The sequence below is a fragment of the Spermophilus citellus genome (assembly GCF_964194105.1).
Source record: "Spermophilus citellus genome assembly, chromosome: 9".
NCBI classification, from domain to species: Eukaryota; Metazoa; Chordata; class Mammalia; order Rodentia; family Sciuridae; genus Spermophilus; species Spermophilus citellus.
This window is the reverse complement of record NC_138191.1, coordinates 4,506,971-4,525,274: the sequence shown is the minus strand read 5'-3', so window position 1 is coordinate 4,525,274 and position 18,304 is coordinate 4,506,971. Positions and strand designations below refer to the sequence as shown.

General features: G+C 44.5%; 2 protein-coding genes across 2 annotated transcripts in view; both read right to left on the bottom strand.

The window, feature by feature from the left end:
* LOC308655677 (uncharacterized protein) overlaps positions 1–18,304 on the bottom strand; it is a gene marked incomplete at both ends in the record, with an annotated part of 357,743 nt that overhangs the window by 214,249 nt on the left and 125,190 nt on the right. The gene's annotated exons all lie outside the window — the stretch shown is intronic.
* SPRR4 (small proline rich protein 4) lies at positions 15,768–16,007 on the bottom strand (the record flags this gene model as incomplete). Its single annotated transcript, XM_081305796.1, has 1 exon — positions 15,768–16,007. One exon carries the CDS (start codon positions 16,005–16,007, stop codon positions 15,768–15,770), a length of 240 nt encoding a protein of 79 aa, XP_081161922.1.

The following is an 18,304-nucleotide window of genomic DNA, read 5'->3' as shown; positions in this document are numbered from 1 at the left end:
TGCAGATCCCTTCTCTTGTATGTGCACCTGAGCCAGCTTTATCCATGGGCTTCCTTTGAAAGCAAGTTCCCCCAGAGCGCAGTCGCCTTAGTAGACAACACAGGGTTGAATACAGAAAGTCCTGACTTCAAATCCACACTCAGCTCCTTACTAGCTGCATATGATATTACAAAAGTTTATAAATGATGATGAGCACTAGCTTGACACTGGCCGTCACACTAGCAGTGCCAGGAACAGGTCACAAATGTCACAAATACATCCATAGATGGGGGAGTTGGAACAGAGACTCAATAACTTGCCCAAGTTTATGGGCAAATAGGACGTAGAGCCAAGGGTCAAATCCAACACTGTGACCCTGTGGCCTTTATGAATCTCAGTTTACCTTACCTGTAACTTAGGAATGATAATATTTGCTCTCGGAGGTGTTATTAAATGATATTACATATGTGAAACGACTATATGGTGATTAGAACTCAGTGGATAGATAATGGGTATCAAGTGCCTCTCATCAGAGCCTGAACTACATCTAGATTAGAAGCTTATCTCCAGTGACTTATAGAGTTCCATCATTTTCTTCATTTTTGAAGTAGTCAGTCAGTCAGTTGACACGTTTGCCGAATGACAGACAGATGTCAAGTGTGAAGCCTCAGCTTTGTCCAGTCTGGAGGGGTTCTAGGCAGCCTCCTCTGAGCTTCTGGGGTCCACTCTTCATCAGCGAGGGCTGTCTGCCCGACTGACCCAAGGAGAAAACTCTCTCGGGAACTTGCCACAGTCTCTCCATCACAGCGAAGGAGAAGAGCTGAGGATCTGTGTTTCCAAAGTGTGCCCTAGATGGTTTTATGATCAAACAAGCTGGGAAACACCGGGTTTTAAACGCAACGGCTTTTCTGCCTTGATTACCATCAACACCGTCTGGTCTATGTCTGAGTTCCAGTTTTATTTAATCGATTAATTTTTTAAGACCCCAGCTGAAAGAAGGAAGGGATGAAAATTACTACCTTAACAGAAATATCGACTTGTGGGACCTGAATCCATCAGGACAGTCCCAGGCCTAAGAACTACTCCAGGTGGAAGGAGGGTCGGGTGGGTGCCAAGGTGCCCAGGCAGACGTTGGTGTTGGTGCAACTGATTCTGATGCACGTGGGTGTTGGGCCTGCGGGTACTGGGAGATTTCAGCAATTAAGTACCATCCTTGGAAGGCTAAGTACTTCTACACACCCTCATACCTCACTCTTGCCCCAGGGAATCAAGGACAAGCTCAGGTTGGTTTGGTAGGGCTGGTTCTAGAGCCAGCAGCCTGGAGGAGGAGATGATCCTGTGTCACCATCCTGGACTTCCTCATGGGCTTGGTACGAGACTTTCTGGTGGGTTACAGGCCCATGTTTCCTAACTCCAAGGAGCTTCTGACAGGGCTAAGTTCTGACCTTTGGAGTTCCAACTCACTACATATTGTTTTCTGCTATTGAAAAGGAAAATCTTACCCTTTTAGATTCAATGATGGGGGCCTGTGAACTTCAGTGACAGAAGACCAATTAACAGGAGAAAGGCATGTGGTTCACACCGATGTGAGTGTTTATTACCTGCAAAGGGGCCTCCCAGAAAAAGAAATGGATACTCAGGGACGTGGTTAGACTTGAAAAGAAGTAGAAAAGAGAATCCTAAAATTCGTACGAAATCACAAAAGACCCCAAAGAGCCAAAGCAATCTTAAGCAAGAAGAACAAACCTGAGTGAGTCACACTACCTGACCTCAGAACACACCAGAAAGTACAGGAGCCTAAAAAACAGAGACACCAAGACCCAGAGCAGACACACAGAACAGACTAGGGAGCCCAGAAATAGGTCCACACATTGTAGCCAACTGATATTTACGAAGATTCCCAGGGTACACATTGGGGAAGGGAGAGCCTTTTTAATAAATGGTGTTGGGAAAACTGGATGTCCACCTGTCGGGGAGCATCATTACAACGTTCTCTCTCACCACGCAGAACACCACCTCAAAAGAGATGGAAGATTTGAATATAAGACCTGAAACTGTGACCCTCTCTGAAGAAAATACAGTGAATGTTCCATGACATCCAAACCAAAAGTGGATAAATGGAATAACATGAAACTAAAAAGCTTCTGCCCAGCAAAGGAAAAGACAATCAAAACAGGAAGAGACACCCTACAGATGGGGAGAAAATATTATTTTAATTTTTATGGGTGGTGTTTAGAAATACATGACAACAGGACTCACTTTTGTGTAATTATAAAAGCGTGGAATATGCTTTCTTCTAATTCAGCCCCAGTCCTCCTCCTCCTCCTCCTGTTCTCCACCCCAGTTCCCTTCCCTCTACTCTACTGATCTTTCTGCTATTTACTTTTAATTTTTTTTTAATCAGTGTCTTGTGGATGTACGTGATGGCGACACTTACTGTGACGTATTCATATATGTACATAGGAGTGTTAGGTCACATCCATCCCACTGTCTTTCCTCAACCTATCCCTCCTCCCTTCCCTTGATCCTCATTTTTCTAGTCTGCTGATTTTTCTTCTATTCATTTTTTAATCCCCCTTCCCTTTTTGTGGGTTACCATCCACATATCAGAGAGAACATCTAACCTTTGAGTTCTGGGATTGGCTTATTTCACTTAGCATGATAGTCTCCAGGTTCATCCATTTACCGGCAAATGCGATATTTTCATTATTTATTATGGCTGAGTAATACTCCATTTGGTATATGTACCTCATTTTCTTTATCCATTCACCTGTTGAAGGGCACCCAGTTTGGCTCCACAGCTTGGCTCTTGTGAATCACTGCTGTAAACACTGGTGTGACTGTGTGTTTGTAGTATGCTAACTTTAAATCCTTTGGATATATCCCATGTAGTGGGATAACTGGGTCAAATGGTGGTTCCATTCCAAGTTTTCTGAGGAATCTCCATACTGCCTTCCAGAGTGGTTGCAGTCCCACCGGTGATGTATGAGTGGACCTTTTCCCCATCCTCACCAACATTTATTGTTATTTGTATTCTTGATAATCACCATTCTGACTGGAGTGAGATGTAATTTCAATGTAGTTTTAATTTGTATTTTTCTGAGTGCTAGAGATGTTGAACATTTTTTCATATATTTGTTGACCCTTTGTATTTCTTCATTTGAGAAGTGGCTGTTCAGTTTCTTTGCCCATTTATTGATTAGGTAATTCTTTCTTTTTTTGGTACCTAGTTTTTTGAGTTCTTTGTGTATCCTGGAGATTAATGCCTATCTGAGATGCAGGTGGCAAAGGTTTTCTCCCATTCTGAAGACTCTCTCTGCACACTCTCGATTGCTTCTTTTACTATAAAGAAGCTTCTTAGTTTGATGCCATCCCATTTATTGATGTTTTATTTTACTTCTTCTACTTTAGGAGTTTTAAGGAAGCCAGTTATGAGCTGACATACTGGAATGTGGGCCTTGGTTTTCTTCTAGCAGACACAGGGGGGCTGGTCTTATTCCTCGGTCTTCGATCCACTTTGAGTTGAGTTTCATGCAAGGTGAGAGATAGGGGTTAAATTTCCTTCCTTCTGCTACATAAGGATTCCCAGTTTTCTCGGCACCATTTGCTGAAGGCACCTTTGCGTAGCATGAGAGGACCGTATTGATGTGGTTTGTCTCTTGAGGCTTCTATTCTGTTCCATTGGTCTCCATGCCTATTCCAGAGGCAGTACCAGGCTGTTTTCGTTACTATCATTCCGTGGTATAATTTAAGGTCTGATATTGTGATGTCTCCTGCTTTGCTTTTCTTGTTAATGTTTGCTTTGGCTGTTCTGGGTCTCCTATTTTGCCAAATGAATCTCATGACTGCCTTTTCTATTTCTATGAAGAATGTCGCTGGAAATTTGATGGGAACTGCATTGAATCTGTATAGTGATTTTGGTAGTATAACCATTTTGAAAATTTTAATTCTGCTGATCCAAGAACATAGGAGATCTCTCCATTAGGAGAAGATATTTTCGAACTGTACACCTGACAGAAGATTGATATGAAAAATTTATAATAAACTAAATTCCATAGTAGGAAAACATATAACCTAATTAAAAATCAGGTCAGGATAAGAGATCTGAGTGACTTCTACTTTCAAAAGAAGACATATAACTGGCCACAGGCATCTTCAAAATGCTCAGTATCACTGATATAAAAAAAATGTAAACCAAAACTGCAATATCAACTCCTACAGGTCAGAATGGCTATTATTAAAAAAAAAGATGGATGTAGTGAAAAGAGAACTCTAACACACTGTTGTTGGAGACATAAACTAGTAGAGCCTTTATGGAAAAGTGGTATGGATTTTCCTGGAAAAAAAAAACTAAACTAAAAATATAGAACTACCATCTGATTCAGGCAAGCCACTAATGGATATGTATCTAAAGGAAATAAAATAAGTATTTTGAAGAGATATTTGTACTCTCATATTTATTTCAGAATATTCTCCATAGCTAAGATAGGGATTCAACCTGAATATTCATCAATGAACGAATGGATAAAGAACATGTGGTATTTATAATCCAAAGGGATGCTATTTAGTCATAAAAAGGAATGGAATTCTGACATTTGCAGCAACATGGATGAAACTAGAGGCCATTATGTTGAGTGCAGTAAGCCAGACACAGGAGGGCAAGGCGACTCTGGAAACAGTGATCTCACAGAGGCAGAGAGCACAATGGTAGATACAGAGACTCGGTGGTTGGAGAGAGGCAGGAGAAGAGGGGGTAATCACAAATAAACAGGAGATTTTTTTTTTTAAAGTGTGGCCATGAATAAGCAATTTCAGAGAGACAGAAAATAATTGTGGGAGACGGGGAGATAGTTGGGGTGGGGGAGAGAAACAGGGAATGACTGACAATGGCTTTAAAGTCTCTTTTCTCTGTGATGAACCCTAAAACCAACTGCAGTGGTGACCACCCTACTCCATGAATGCACTGGGAACCACTAGATGGTGCACTCTAAATGGATGACACGATACATGGACTGTATGTCAATAAATCTGCTGAGAGAGAGATGCAAACCAAAGAAAAAGAAGGTAAAGAGAAACTGAAGGGCATGTGGGAGTTGGTGGAAGAGGGGCCTATGTTAGCAGGCATTGTTTGTCGACTCATCTGAGTGCAGGTTCTCTGCCCCAGCAACGAGGCTTGCCCTGCGCTCTCTGATCCGGAGGGGGAGGGATTTGTGTCACCTCACCAAGGGAAATGCATGCACCCCTTTTAGGCAAGTAGAGGGGGTCAGAGAATTCTTCCTGGATCTGCTGATGCGTGATGGTCTTCAGCTCCTCAGCCCTTCACAGCTTTCTCCACTCCCGACCTATCTCTGCAATTCAAAATGAATCTTTACCTTTCAAAGTCACCTAAACGTTTGCACAGTTGCTGCTTCTTTGAAGACCTTCTGGTCACCACTGTTGGAAATTCTTCGTGGACTTGGACCTTCACTCATTTATTTGTTTTCTCACACTGTTTTATCGGTGCGTTACAGTGGTACGCCATGGTGGGACTTGTTGTCAGTATGCATAGGAGCACATGGTGTAACCATGTAACTCAGCCCTCTCACCCCCCAGCACCCACACCCTACCTCCCACCTCCCACTCTGAGGGCCCTTTCCTCTGCTGATCTCCCTTTGATTTTCACAAGATCCCCCCCACACCTTTCTTTGCTCTTTTCCTTTCCATCTTCTGCCTATGAGGAAAAATGCAAGACCTTTGACCTTCTGGGTTTGACTTATTTTACTTAACATAATGGCCTCTAGTTCCATCCATCTTCCTGTGAATGACATGATTCCATTCTTCTTTATGACAGAAAAAAACTCCATTCATATAGACACACCACATTTGTTTATGCAGTCATCCATTGATGGGCCCCCAGGCTGGTTCCAGAGTTTGGTTGTTGTGAATTGTGCTGCTGTAAAATGGTCTGTCTGTATCACTGGGGTAAGAGTCCTTTAGATCTTTAGGATCGATACTCAGGAACTGTATAGCTCAGTCACACAGTGGTTCCATGCCTACTCGTTTTTAAAGTTTTTTTTTTTTATTCCAATTTGTTTTATATGACAGCAGAATGCATTACAATTCATATTACACATATAGAGCACAGTTTTCCATATCTCTGGCTTTGTACAAAGTATATTCACACCAATTTGTGTCTTCATACATGTATTAGGGTAATGATGTCCATCTCATTCCACCATCTTTCCTACCCACATGTCCCCCTCCCTTCCCCTCCCACCCCTCTGTCCTATCTAGAATTCATCTATTCCTCCCCTGCTCCCCCTCCCACCCCCACCATGAGTCAGCCTCCTTATACCAGAGAAGACATTTGGCATTTGGCGTTTGGGGTTGGCTAACTTCACTGGAGACTCCACACTGATTTCCATAGCAGTTGTACTAACTTACAGTCCCACCAACAGTGTAAAAGTGTTCCTTCTCCTCCACTTCCTCGCCAGCATTCATTATTACCTGTATTCTTGATGACTGCCCTGCTGACTGGTGTGAGATGAAGTCTTAGTGTAGTTTTGATTTTCATTTTCCTACTTGCTAGTGATGTTGAACATTTTTTTTCATATATTTGTTGACCTTTTCTATTTCTTCTTTTGAAACGCATCTGTTTAATTCATTTGCCCATTTATTTATTGTTTTCTTAGTGTTTTTTTTTTAGTTCTTTATATAGTCTAGATATCCATCCTCTGTCAGAAAAGCAGTTAGCGAAGATTTCCTCCCATTCTGTAGATTCTTTCCTATTTATTTTTCCTTATTTATCTCCTCTTTATATGTAAGTTCTTTATATATCTTTATCTCCTCACGTTCTGGACGTTGTGGTGCCCCACACTCCTATACTTGGCTGATGAGGAAGTCAACAACTTCACCCCGTGGGGTGAAGAGGGTGGAGCAGGGAGCAGGATCCACAAAAAGGAAAAAGAGTTCAAGAAACCACCTGATTTTCAGTCAGGAAGAAGGTATCTAACGTAACCTTTCACTTTCTAGATAAAAGGCTGAGATTCAGGAACTTGCCCAAGGTCACAGATCTGTTCATTAGCAGAGTCAGAACCAGGATCCAAGCCTTCTGTTTCCCAGCCCAGAGCCCTCCTCAGCTGGGAAACAGAACCATCACACATTATCATGGACTCCTGGGCCAGGGTAAAAGGACTTTCACACGGCCAGCTTCTATCCAGAGGAGTAGCTCTTTTTTATTACAACACGTGGCTTTTATTAAATATTTAGGATTACATAGTATGGAATTGGAGTTGCCCTGAAAATCAGGACCTGAAAACTTTTTGTTTGCTGAAATACATTTTTATTTGTTCTTTCTGGTTATACACAACAGTACATTTTATTTTGACAAATCATACACACATGGAGCATAACCTCTCATTCTTGTGGTTGGACATGATGTGGAGTTACACTGATCGTGTATTCACATGGGAACATAGGAAAGTGATGTCCAGTTCATCCTACTGTCTTTCTCATTCCCGTCCCCCACCCTTCCTTCCATTCCTCCCTGTCCAATCCACTGAACCTCCACTCTCTGCCCCCCACTATTGTGAGTCAGCATCTGCATATCAGAGAGAAGATCTGGCCTTTGGCTTTTTTGGAACTGGCTTATTTCACTTAGCCTATAGCCTCCAGTTCCATCCATTTACAGGCAAGTGCCATAATCTCCTTCCTCTTCATGACTGGTTAATATTCCGTGGTGTATCTACACCACATTTTCTTTATCTATCATCTATTGAATGGCACTTAGGTTGGCTCCATAGCTCATCTATTGTGAATTGTGCTGCTAACAACATTGATGTGGCTGCATCACTGAAGTATGCTGACCCTAAGTCCTCTGGGTATAAACCGAGGAGTGGGATAACTGGGTCAAATGGTGGTTCAATTTCAAGTTTTCTGAGGAATCTGCATACTGCTTTGCAGAGTGGTCGCACCAATTTACAGTCCAGCAACTCATGAGTGAACCTTTTTCCCTCACATCCTCACCAACACTTATTACTACTTGTGTTCTTGATAATTGCCATTCTGATGGAGTGGGATGAAATTTCAGTGTAGTTTTAATTTGTATTACTATAATTGCTGGTGAGGTTGAACATTGTTTCATCTTTCTTCTGTGAGGTGTCTGTTCAGTTCCTTTGTTCATTTATTGATTGGGTTATTATTATTATTATTATTTTTGGGGTTCAGTGTTTTGGTTCTTTATATATCCTGGAGATTAACTCTCTGAGGTGCAGGTGGTGAATATTTTCTCCCTTTCTGTAGGCTTGCAGAGAAGCATCTTGACTGACACTTTGGCAGTTACCTTCCCCAGCAGTGAATGACAACAACATCAACCACTTGGTACGCATATACGGATCTAGAACTTTCTGGATTCCATCACCAGTCCTCACAAAAATGCAGCAAATGGTTGTCACTAAACCCTGATAGCTTTTCATGTAGGAGAAAACTTAGGCTTGGGGTCTAAGTGACTAGGGGAAATCACACAGCTAGGAAATGAGAAGCTGGGGTTCAGTTCCACATTATCTGACTGCAGAGCCCTTACTTCTTTCACAAAACGAATGAGTGAACAGTTCCCGTGCACGTGCCTCCCTCCCTCCGCAGGGCTCCTGGCCCAAAGAGGAGGTGGCAGGGGATTTGAGACAGTCAGGTTTGGAAGGGATGATCAGATGGGGCACTGTGGTGTTTCAGGGCTGGAGAGGAGGATTTTCTGTGCCAATGAAATGGTGAGAATTGATGGTGGAAGAAAGTGTCATGAAATGTCCCTCCCCGGTGGAGTGCTTAGACACACTGTCATTAGAAAACAGTGATTTTCATTATATTGATACATGGTGGGACAGGATTGAAGATAAAATGGGGTAGGAAATTAGTGAAGGGATGGTGAGAAAAATCACTTAAGTTCATGAGAATGGAAATGCTGCCTAGGTACTTTTTAACTTTATATAATCATTTTTTGAAAAATAGAAATATATTATTATACAGGAAAATGTGCATGCACACAGCTTATTAATTTTCAAAAAGCGGCCACATCCATTTAACTAGATCCCAGATAAAGATAAAACTTAAACCAGCTCCCTGTAAAGAGCATCTTCTAGTCATTCTGTTTTTGTACAATGGAGTCATTCAATATGTGCTTTTAATTCCTGCTTCCTTTCTTTTAGGATTATGTTTGAAAGACTCATCCCTTTTATACGTTGTAGTTTGTCTCATGTCATTGTCCTTGGGTATCTCATTGTATGAATATATCACAATTAATTTGTCTGTCCTTCTGTTAATGAATATTTGGGATATTATCAACCAGAGGTGTTACAAATACTGCTATAATAAACATTTTCACACAGGAAATTTTAGCAATCACGTGTATACATTTCTATCGTGTAGACATGATAGAAATATAGTAATGAAATTACTCGAATGTGGACGCATGTGCTCAGCTTTAAAAACACAGTGTTTTGAAATTGTGTCCAATTTACACAGCCATCAGCAGTTCCCGAAAGTTCCAAACTACCCATGTCCTTACCAATACGTGGTTTTGTCTTTTTGATTTTAGCTAATATATTGACCTGTAGAGTAGATCAGAGTTCCATGCTAAATTGCATGTCTTATATCAATTTAAGCATAATTGGACATCTCCATAACATAATGTCTTCCAAGACATGGAAATAGTGCATCTCTTTTTTAGTTACCTTATAGTTTTTCTCTTTAATATTTTAAATTGTATTAAATTTACTTAAGGTACTTGATACTTTTAAAATGGTCTCTACTTTTACATAGGGGTTTAACCAACAAGACAGTTCAGAACTCTTACGAACAGCTCCTGTGTCGTATGTGTACCATTCACAAGATTGAGAACTTTCCCAAAATCCCAGGAAACCCCATCACATCCATTTCCAGTCAGTTCTCTCCCAACACTGGCGGCTATTGGGGTTTGGATCTGAAATGCTCCCCAAAGGCCTTGTGCTAGAAGCTGGGTCTCTAGCTGATGGTGGCAGAAACATGCGGAGGTGGGGCCTGGGTGGATGAAGCAGGTCACAGGCAGGAGGACGTGCCTCTGACAGGTTCCTTCTTTTCCTGAAATCTCCATCTCTCCTTCCAGGCAACCATGAGGGTGAGCATCTCCACTCCACCTTGTACTCCCCATTTTGGCCTTTCCAAAGGTTCAATATGATGGCGCCAAATGACCCTGGACTGAAACATCTGAAACCATGAGGCCAAATAAATATTTCTTGCTCTAAGACTTTCTCAGGTATTTTTTTTTTTACAGTAACAGAAACTGGCTAACAGAAAATTGCTACCAGGAATGGGGTCATACTATGGGGTCATGCTGTGACTACATCTGATCCTAGTTTCATAAGCTCTTGGAACTGGTTTGTGGGGAGAGTTTGGAAAGCTTTGGAGACACAGGCTGGAGGAGCCGTAGAATATTGTACACAGAGCTTAATGAACAATTCTGATGGACTCTCAGAAGACCAGTTTGCTGATAGTAATGCAGACAGCAAAAACTGTGTTCATGAGGTTTGGATGGGAATGAGGCCCCTGCTGGGGATTAGACCAGCAGTCGTTTGTGCAGCGTTCTGACAGAGAACTTGTGTAAGTTTTGACTGTGACCTGAGACTGTGTGTGAAGTTGAATTTGAAGGTGCTGGACTAATTTATCTAGCAAAGGAAATTTCAAGGTAGCACAGCATTCAGGCTTGGCCTGGGTATTTCTGTCAACTTTTAGGCAGATTCACAGTGAGGATCTCGAGTAAGAAAGAGAGTGGAAGGGTTAAAGAATTTGTAGTTCAGCCAGAAAAAAAGTTTGTGTCAAGTTGGGGTTGCTGAAGAGATTAATGCTACGTAGAAGCCAAGGACTTTTCAATGGGACAATGGGTCAAAGATGCCTTGAGGGCACCTCAGGAATTGGCCAGAGGCCACCCATCACAGGCTCAGGGGTGAAGAAAGTGCAGACCCCTTGGAGAGACTTTGCTTTAAGGAGAGAGCTCTGGGCTGCCCTGTTTGCCCAGGGCCACGAGGGAGCCACTCAGGAACTTAGAAGCTGCTGCGGCTGTCATCCAAGTGGACCCACCTCCCGCTCCTGCTGTTGGGGGACCTTGCTATCCCACCTGCATGGTCCTGGTTTTGCAGGGGTACAGATTGCAAGAATTATAGGGTCCTGGAGGCTCCCACCGCGATGTCAAAGGAAGTCCTGGGGGACAAGGCAGCAGGTGGCAGGATGGGAGTCCCCGAGAGGCAAAGGATGGAGGTGTGAGCTGGAGACCCCAGCAAGTTGGAGACACTAGGAACTAGAACGTCTGCTGAGGATAGGCAGAGGCAATGAGCAAAGCCAGCCCAAAAGAGTGGCCCTGTGACCTGGCCAGCAAGGCCACTGGGGCTTCAGGGCTCCCATTATACCACAGATGCTGGATGTGGAGCTACAGGATTTAACGTTTGCCTTGCTGGATTTTGGTCTTGCTTTGGTTTGATCCTTTCTTAATATTTCCCTGTTTCCCTAGTTTTTCTAGTGTTTTGAACATAAGGGGTGCTGTATTTTTCCATTCTTCCCTTTTCTAATGGGAATGTTTACCCTGTGCCATTATATTTTGGAAGGTTGTCATTTGTTTTTTATTTATTTATTTTATTTTTACAGGGTAAAAAGATTGCTGTAACTCTCAGAGGAGAACTTGGACTTGGCCTTTTTAGCAATGCTTGAACAGTTATGACTTTGGTTGTCATGGGGATCTGCCTCAGAAAACACTCTGAGTCCGAATTCAAACAACAGAGAGCTCTATTTACCTGGCCAGGGACTGTCACCCACCCGTACAGACTGATGCTCTGTGGGAGGACAGCAGCTTCCTGGCCTGTGTCTTGGGAATTTAAGGACGAAAACCACAACTTGTTTAGGGTCATGTAAGCAAGCCAGTCACAGAAGTTAAAACAGTAACTAGTGGGATCTAAGCAGGACCGGGATTTTCCAGTTAGCAAGTTATAGAAGCTAAAAAAAAAAAAAAAAAAGCAAAAAAAGCAGTTGGCTTAACAGCATCTTGGGTCCAAGCAAATGTTAGACAACTGAATCCTGTGTTTCAGCTGAGCGGGGGCAATAATCTATTTTAAAGTCATGTAAACCCATAAATGTTCCCAAACCCAGGATGTAGCTCACCATGACCGCCACCATATCCTAGAGTTGGGCACATTCTGTGGGGCACAAAGTACAGGAAAGGAGGTGGTTTTTTTTTTTTTTAAAGAAGACAAGCTTTCATTTCTGTTTCTCAGAAATGGATCCTGCAGGTCCCTCTTCACAGAAGCAGTAAGAGAAAAACTTCGATGCAGTCCAGAACAGCTAAGACGGAGTCCCCACGGCCACACTTTGTTTTCATAAACTAAGTGGCTCCATCCCGTGGTCCCAGTACTAGTAACATACTTGATGCTTACAGTTCTCTCCTTTATTCATCATTTTACTACTGACATCTGCAAGCCTTGTGTCTACATGATCAAGCTAACACTACTGTTCCCGACTCTACTGACTTAACCTTGTCTACCTCTATATTAACTTATCAGCTTGTATCGATCTGTAACTGTACTGGCATGCTGACTTATCACCTTTCACTGCTCCAAAGCTTTTTCTTGTGGCTTAAATCCCGTGTGTTACAGTTACATGATTTTATTTCTGTTGCTTAGACTTACTCCTGATGAACTTATGTATGAACTTAGGTCTTACTGTTGCTTATCTATGTTCTCTTACCTTATTCCTATAATCTATAACCTATGTCTATGACTTATGGATTATATTGATCAGTTCACACGACAACATAGTGACCTTGGAGACGGACTTAATGCATTTTAAGTGTGAGACAGGCATAACTTTCGGGAGCTGGGGGGCAGAATGTTATGGTTTGGATCTTAAATGTCCCCCCAAAGAACATAAGCTAAAGGTTTGGTCTCCAGTTCAAGTTGCTGTTGGGAGGTAGTGGAAACAGGAGTGGGGTCTAGTTAGAGGGAGTAGGACACGGGGGGGGGAGGGGCATTCCTTTGCAGGTTTATTTTGTTCCTGGCTCCTGTCTGTATCTTTCTTTGCTCTCTGGCCACCATGAGGGGAGCATCTCTGCTCTACCCTGAGCTCCCTGTCGTGATGTTATGCCTTAACAGAGGTCCAAAGTTCTGTGGTCAGGGAATCTTGGGCTGAAGCCACGGGAATGTCGATCCAAAATGAATCTTGCAGTAAGGGTCCTCCACAGTGCAAACCCAGAGTTTCACTCTTGTGCTCTGTCTGTAGTCCACAGCTTATCTCTGGATCCTCAGGACCCCAGGAAAGAGCAGAGAACTTACAGCTTTGGCGCAGAGGTACACGAGAATGCTATCTTATTCTACTCAGAAACACTTCTTTCTTCTGTACTTTTAAAAAGCATTTTTGTGCATTTGGGGACAGTAAGATCCATAAATTCCTTATGCTTCAAAGGGTTATAATGTAACAGGAGAATTAAACACATAAAATGATTATAGTGAAAAATAATCATCTGCTTAATTACACTGACAAAATTTCTATGAAGTGTCATGAAAGCTTATCAGTTCTTCCTAAAATGTTAAGTGAGTTTCCATAGAAATATTTGAACCAAAATTTTATAGCTAAAATGATACCTTAAACAAAAAAGTGGAGAACTGGTATTCTATACAGAAGAAATGGCATGAATGAAAAATCATGGCATCAAAACGGAATGATACACTTGGAGAACAGTGGATTATCTGGTGTAGGTAGATGTGGTGTGGTTGGGTCTTAAGGGGAATTTTGGTGTAATACAAGAGTTCTGATACTTTAAAGTACACAGAAATTGGGGGAGAATTTGTTTTGAGGCAGGGTCTCAAACTCCTTGGCTCAAGTGATCCTCAGGTTTCTGAGTAGCTGGGGCCACAGATACTTGTTACCATGTGCACCTAGGAGAGTCCTTGGGTTTTCATTTTGGTCAATGAAGGAGTTGAAACAAGCATTCCTTTGTGTTCTGACCATATTTACTTTATGTGCAAGGGAACCAGGTGCTACCTCTCTCACCACAGGCACAGGTGGGATTTTGGTATAAGTCAGCGTTGTCTTGAGGACCTTAGAATGGAGGAATCGCATGAGCAGATTTCTTGAATGGGTAATCACAGGTTCCCAAAAAGATGGGACTTTGTCCCTGGCCATTGGTGGGGAAGCCTTGGTATCTTTCTCTCCCTACTGAGTGAATAACCTGGGCCACGGGCAATGCAGAAGCTTTTTTTATTTTTATTTTTTTTTCCATTCAAGTCTGTCCAAGTAGCTGAAGCTGTTGTGACTCTGTGAGCGCTCTGGAGCACAAAAGTCTGTGGGAGGTCTTGCCAGGGCCTTCCTAGGAGACATAGCTCTAAAAACAACGGGTCGTAGACCTGGTTGGGGCTGGGAGGACAGGAGGCCCCAGTCTTTGACAGAGGGGAGCTATTTCAGGATGTAGGGATTGGGATGCAGAAAGACTGCCCAAGATTTCTTGGGGTTAGAGACCTGCATTTCTGAGTCTTATTTGTTCTTGGGTGCTGGGGATTGACTCAGGGCCTCCTGTATGCCGAGGAAGGGCTCCACCACTGGATCACATCCCCGGCCTGTGAATCTTGGATTTGCACAATTGGGTGTTCCTGTTTAACGTTGACACCCCCTGAGTTTGAAGTAATTATTAGTGAGGAATGTCAGCCATGGAGAGTGATTTTTAGGGGCAAATGGAGAAGGTGGTTAGTAATTGTGTTTGAGGCCAGTTTGTTAAAGAGGAAGTAATTTATTATCTGTGTTGCCAGTGGTGGCAACTAAGATTGAAGTAAGCAGCTCCCAAGAGAAGAATAGAGCCCAGAGGGGAAGTCTGGCTGTGTGTCTAGCTGTCCCTCCCCGGGCTCTCTCCTTCAAAGGCTCGTCTCTGCTTACACCTGGGGGTTTGCTGCTGCTTTCTCATACAGGAAAACTAGCTTCATGCTAAAGTTAGGAAGGTCAGACTCCCAACTACAAAAATAGGGCGTCTGTGAGGCCAAGCTGCCCAAACCAAGCTCTGCATACTTTGAACAAACTCTGGAGAGATATTTTCCTGAATAAGAAAATGACTCTGACTTTCAAAGAGGAGCCTGAGATTCAGACGGACTGTCTCAGGATAGCTCTGGGAAACCAGCCTGGGCCGAGTGGAGAACTGAGCTCACACTCTTCTGTAACTGGAGACGTGTCGGATTTGACCTCCCCACTGTCGTTAGCAGAGTAAGTGTGCCCAGACGGCGACGCTCTGAGCTCCCAGGAACATTCCTCACGCACTCAGTTCCCCAAATATTACTTCTGGGCCCCAGAGTGGGAAGGGTCAGTCATCCCAGGAGGCAGACAAATCTACCACATGAAGCACAATTTATTAGCAGGTAAACAAGTGCAGACAGGGGGCGTTGGGGACAGTGTTGAGGCGGAAGCTATGCCTCCGCTCTGACGGGACCCTTTTGTCAGGGTAGAGCTCCAGGAAAAGCCCAGACAGTGTCCTTGCCTGGGGAGATGGAGGGGCCACAGTTACGGCCAAGCTGGGGGCTGCAGAGGAAGAGCTCCTTCTCAAGCCCACCTGGGAGATCCTCAGGGTGGGATACAGAAAAGGCCCTGGAGCCCAAGAGGGGCTCATGGTGAGAGGTGCAACGGGAGGACCTTCTGACAGTGGCTCCTCGGACCCCAGGTAGGAGGAGGAGGGGAGATCTGGAGCTGGAGGGATGAAGAGCAGGGCGGGGGCGAGCCCCCTCGGTAGCCTGGACGGCAGCAGGTGGTGGCCCCCACCATCCTCACTTCTGTTTACTCTTGGGAGTTTGCTGGGATGAGGGACTCTTCTGCTGGCTCGTGCCCTTGGGTGGGCATTGCTTCTTGGCCTGGGGAGCGCACGGATCCTTGGTTTGGGGTGCACAGGTCTCTTGGCATTTGACAGGCGGCGGCTGACAGGGCTGCTTCACCTGCTGCTGCTGGACCTGCTGGGGTGGGCGCTGCTGGTGCTGCTGCTGCTGCTGCTGCTGCTGCTGCGAAGACATGGCTCCAGGAACAGGTGAGTCTGCAGGAAACCCACGGAGGGGTGCCTGAGACAGGCTCCCTCCATCGGTCCTGCCTGACTCTCAGAGGGGTGCTTTCCTCTCAAAGGCAGGGACGTGACCCATGACTAATGGCTTCGAGGTGACCAGTGGGTTGATGGACACGCCACCTACTAGGTCCTCCCCCTCTCCCCTCTTCCTTCTCCTGGGCTGTTCAGATTTCCCATCTTCCTTGGCCCTCCCATGGACTCCGGATTGAACTGAGCACGTGATTTGCTTTCAGTCTTACCAGGAAATAAGGTGTGGTGGTGGACTGAGGATCCAAGGAAGCCCAAGCCTTTTGAAAGTTTAAGGAGCGAGATTTTCACTGTTGGGCGTGTCAACTGGCCACCTTGGACAGTGCAGATGGTGAGTGTGGACAGGAAGGGAGGGAGGGATGAGGAAGAAGGCAGAGCAGTCTCTGTCTCAAAGGGCAGTGTGAAGGTGCGCTAAGCAGGGACACAGATGCCTGGGTCCCAAACCCCACTCCGCCCCTAACGCACCTGGGAATGATAAGGGGAGTCACTGAACATGGCTGTCGCATGGAGGTTCCAGTCCTCCATGAGAACTGGGGACCACGAGGGCCAAATATATCACTAGAGGCAAAGTATCCGAGGGGGGTGTTTTAACAAGAGACAGCCTGGTTCAAAGGAAAGAGCACTGAACCACCAGGCTCCGGCCTGGGTTCCCATGCAAACCGGCCAGTCGCTGGCCATGGGTACCTGTGGGCACTCTGCTTTCCCTGAACCTCTGTGCCCTAAGGAAGAATACAGGTTGAACATTCTCTGAGGCCTTCTTAGTTCTAATGAGGATCTCTGGCTTTCTTTGTAGGCAGAACTCCGCATCTTTTAAATTGGTGATTATAAATGGGAAGTATAGGTCCCATCAAGTTGGGGGGTGGCAACTGGAATAGCGAGGTGTGGGGGATGTGCAGTATGAAATGCAGTGTCCAGTATGACTGCTTTTGTAAACCTAAAAAAGCAAAGTTTGAAGCTTGCAGCAGGTCCCAAAGGCAAACCAGAGCATGAGAAAAGTCCAGAGGGGACTCAGAGCTGTGACAAAATGTTGCAGCCCTAGGTACCTCCCTCTTCATGAGAAAGATTCTCTTGCTAAAGAGTTAAACCCCGGATCAGGAAATGTCATATCTAGCAATGGTGTGAAAGGACCATTTGGATTTCCTAAGTAATAATTATTGTCACATTTCTGTAATTGTCAAGAAGCTTTGTCACTTCCTTGATTACCCAACAACAGGAGAGGAGCTTGGCCTAGCGGCTCAAAGCAGTTCAAGGAGAAGGAAAGAGCCCACAAATCCCAGGGAACAGGAGCAATCTCACTTACCAGAGGCAGCAAGGCAGACCCTGGAGAGTAGGTGAATGCAGATCCAGGGCAGCCACTCCTGGAACCCTTATAAAGGCCCCCGAGCTGCCCCGGGCCCTTGGCGTGGCCCGATGACCTGCTCCCAGGGAATTCCTCACCCACTTCTCCCACCTGCACTTCCTCAGAGACTTGCTTTACTGGCCTGTTTTGATGCAAACCACCCACCAGATAGTTCTAGCACTCTGGGTCCCCAACCTGAGCTGGTCAACCCACCAAAAGGGTTTGCTGAACTCAAGATCTTCTTTAAACAAAGCAAATCTGAGGAGCTGTTTGTAGACAGAGAGAAGGAAGAAGGAGAAGGGGACGGGGAGGTCTGGGACAATTCTGCCAAAGATAGAAACATTGTTTCTGATGCTAATTGCTGTCCTTGATGGAACAGCCACTGTGTGCCTAGCAGTGAGACGGTACTTATCATGCCCATTGCTTCATTTTGTCTCCATAACCCCTTTAGACAAATTCTATTGTCATCATTTTGCAGAGGCTGAGAAAGGTCACACAGGTAGTGAAGAGCAGAGGTGGGATGGGAGCTCAGAGCTGCGTGATTCAAAGAATCCAGATTCTTGAACATTCGTCCACGCCTTAGCCACAGGTGACATCTACCCCCTCTCCTGTCCCTGAAACACAGTGCCTTTATGTCTCCGGACCCAGAGGGACCACTTGCATCTTATTCTATGAGGCCTCCCTTGTAGGGAACAGTGTTAAGTGACCCTGTAGCACACGGTGCTCCTGTCCTCCCCAGGGAGGAGGGCTGCTGAGGCTATTCGGGATGGCCAAAGAGGGTGGGATAGGACTTGGCCTCTGTGGTAGACTCCTCAAATGAAATATAGGACATCCAGTTAAATTTGAATTTCAGATAAGAACTTTCTGAGGAATGTCCCAAACAA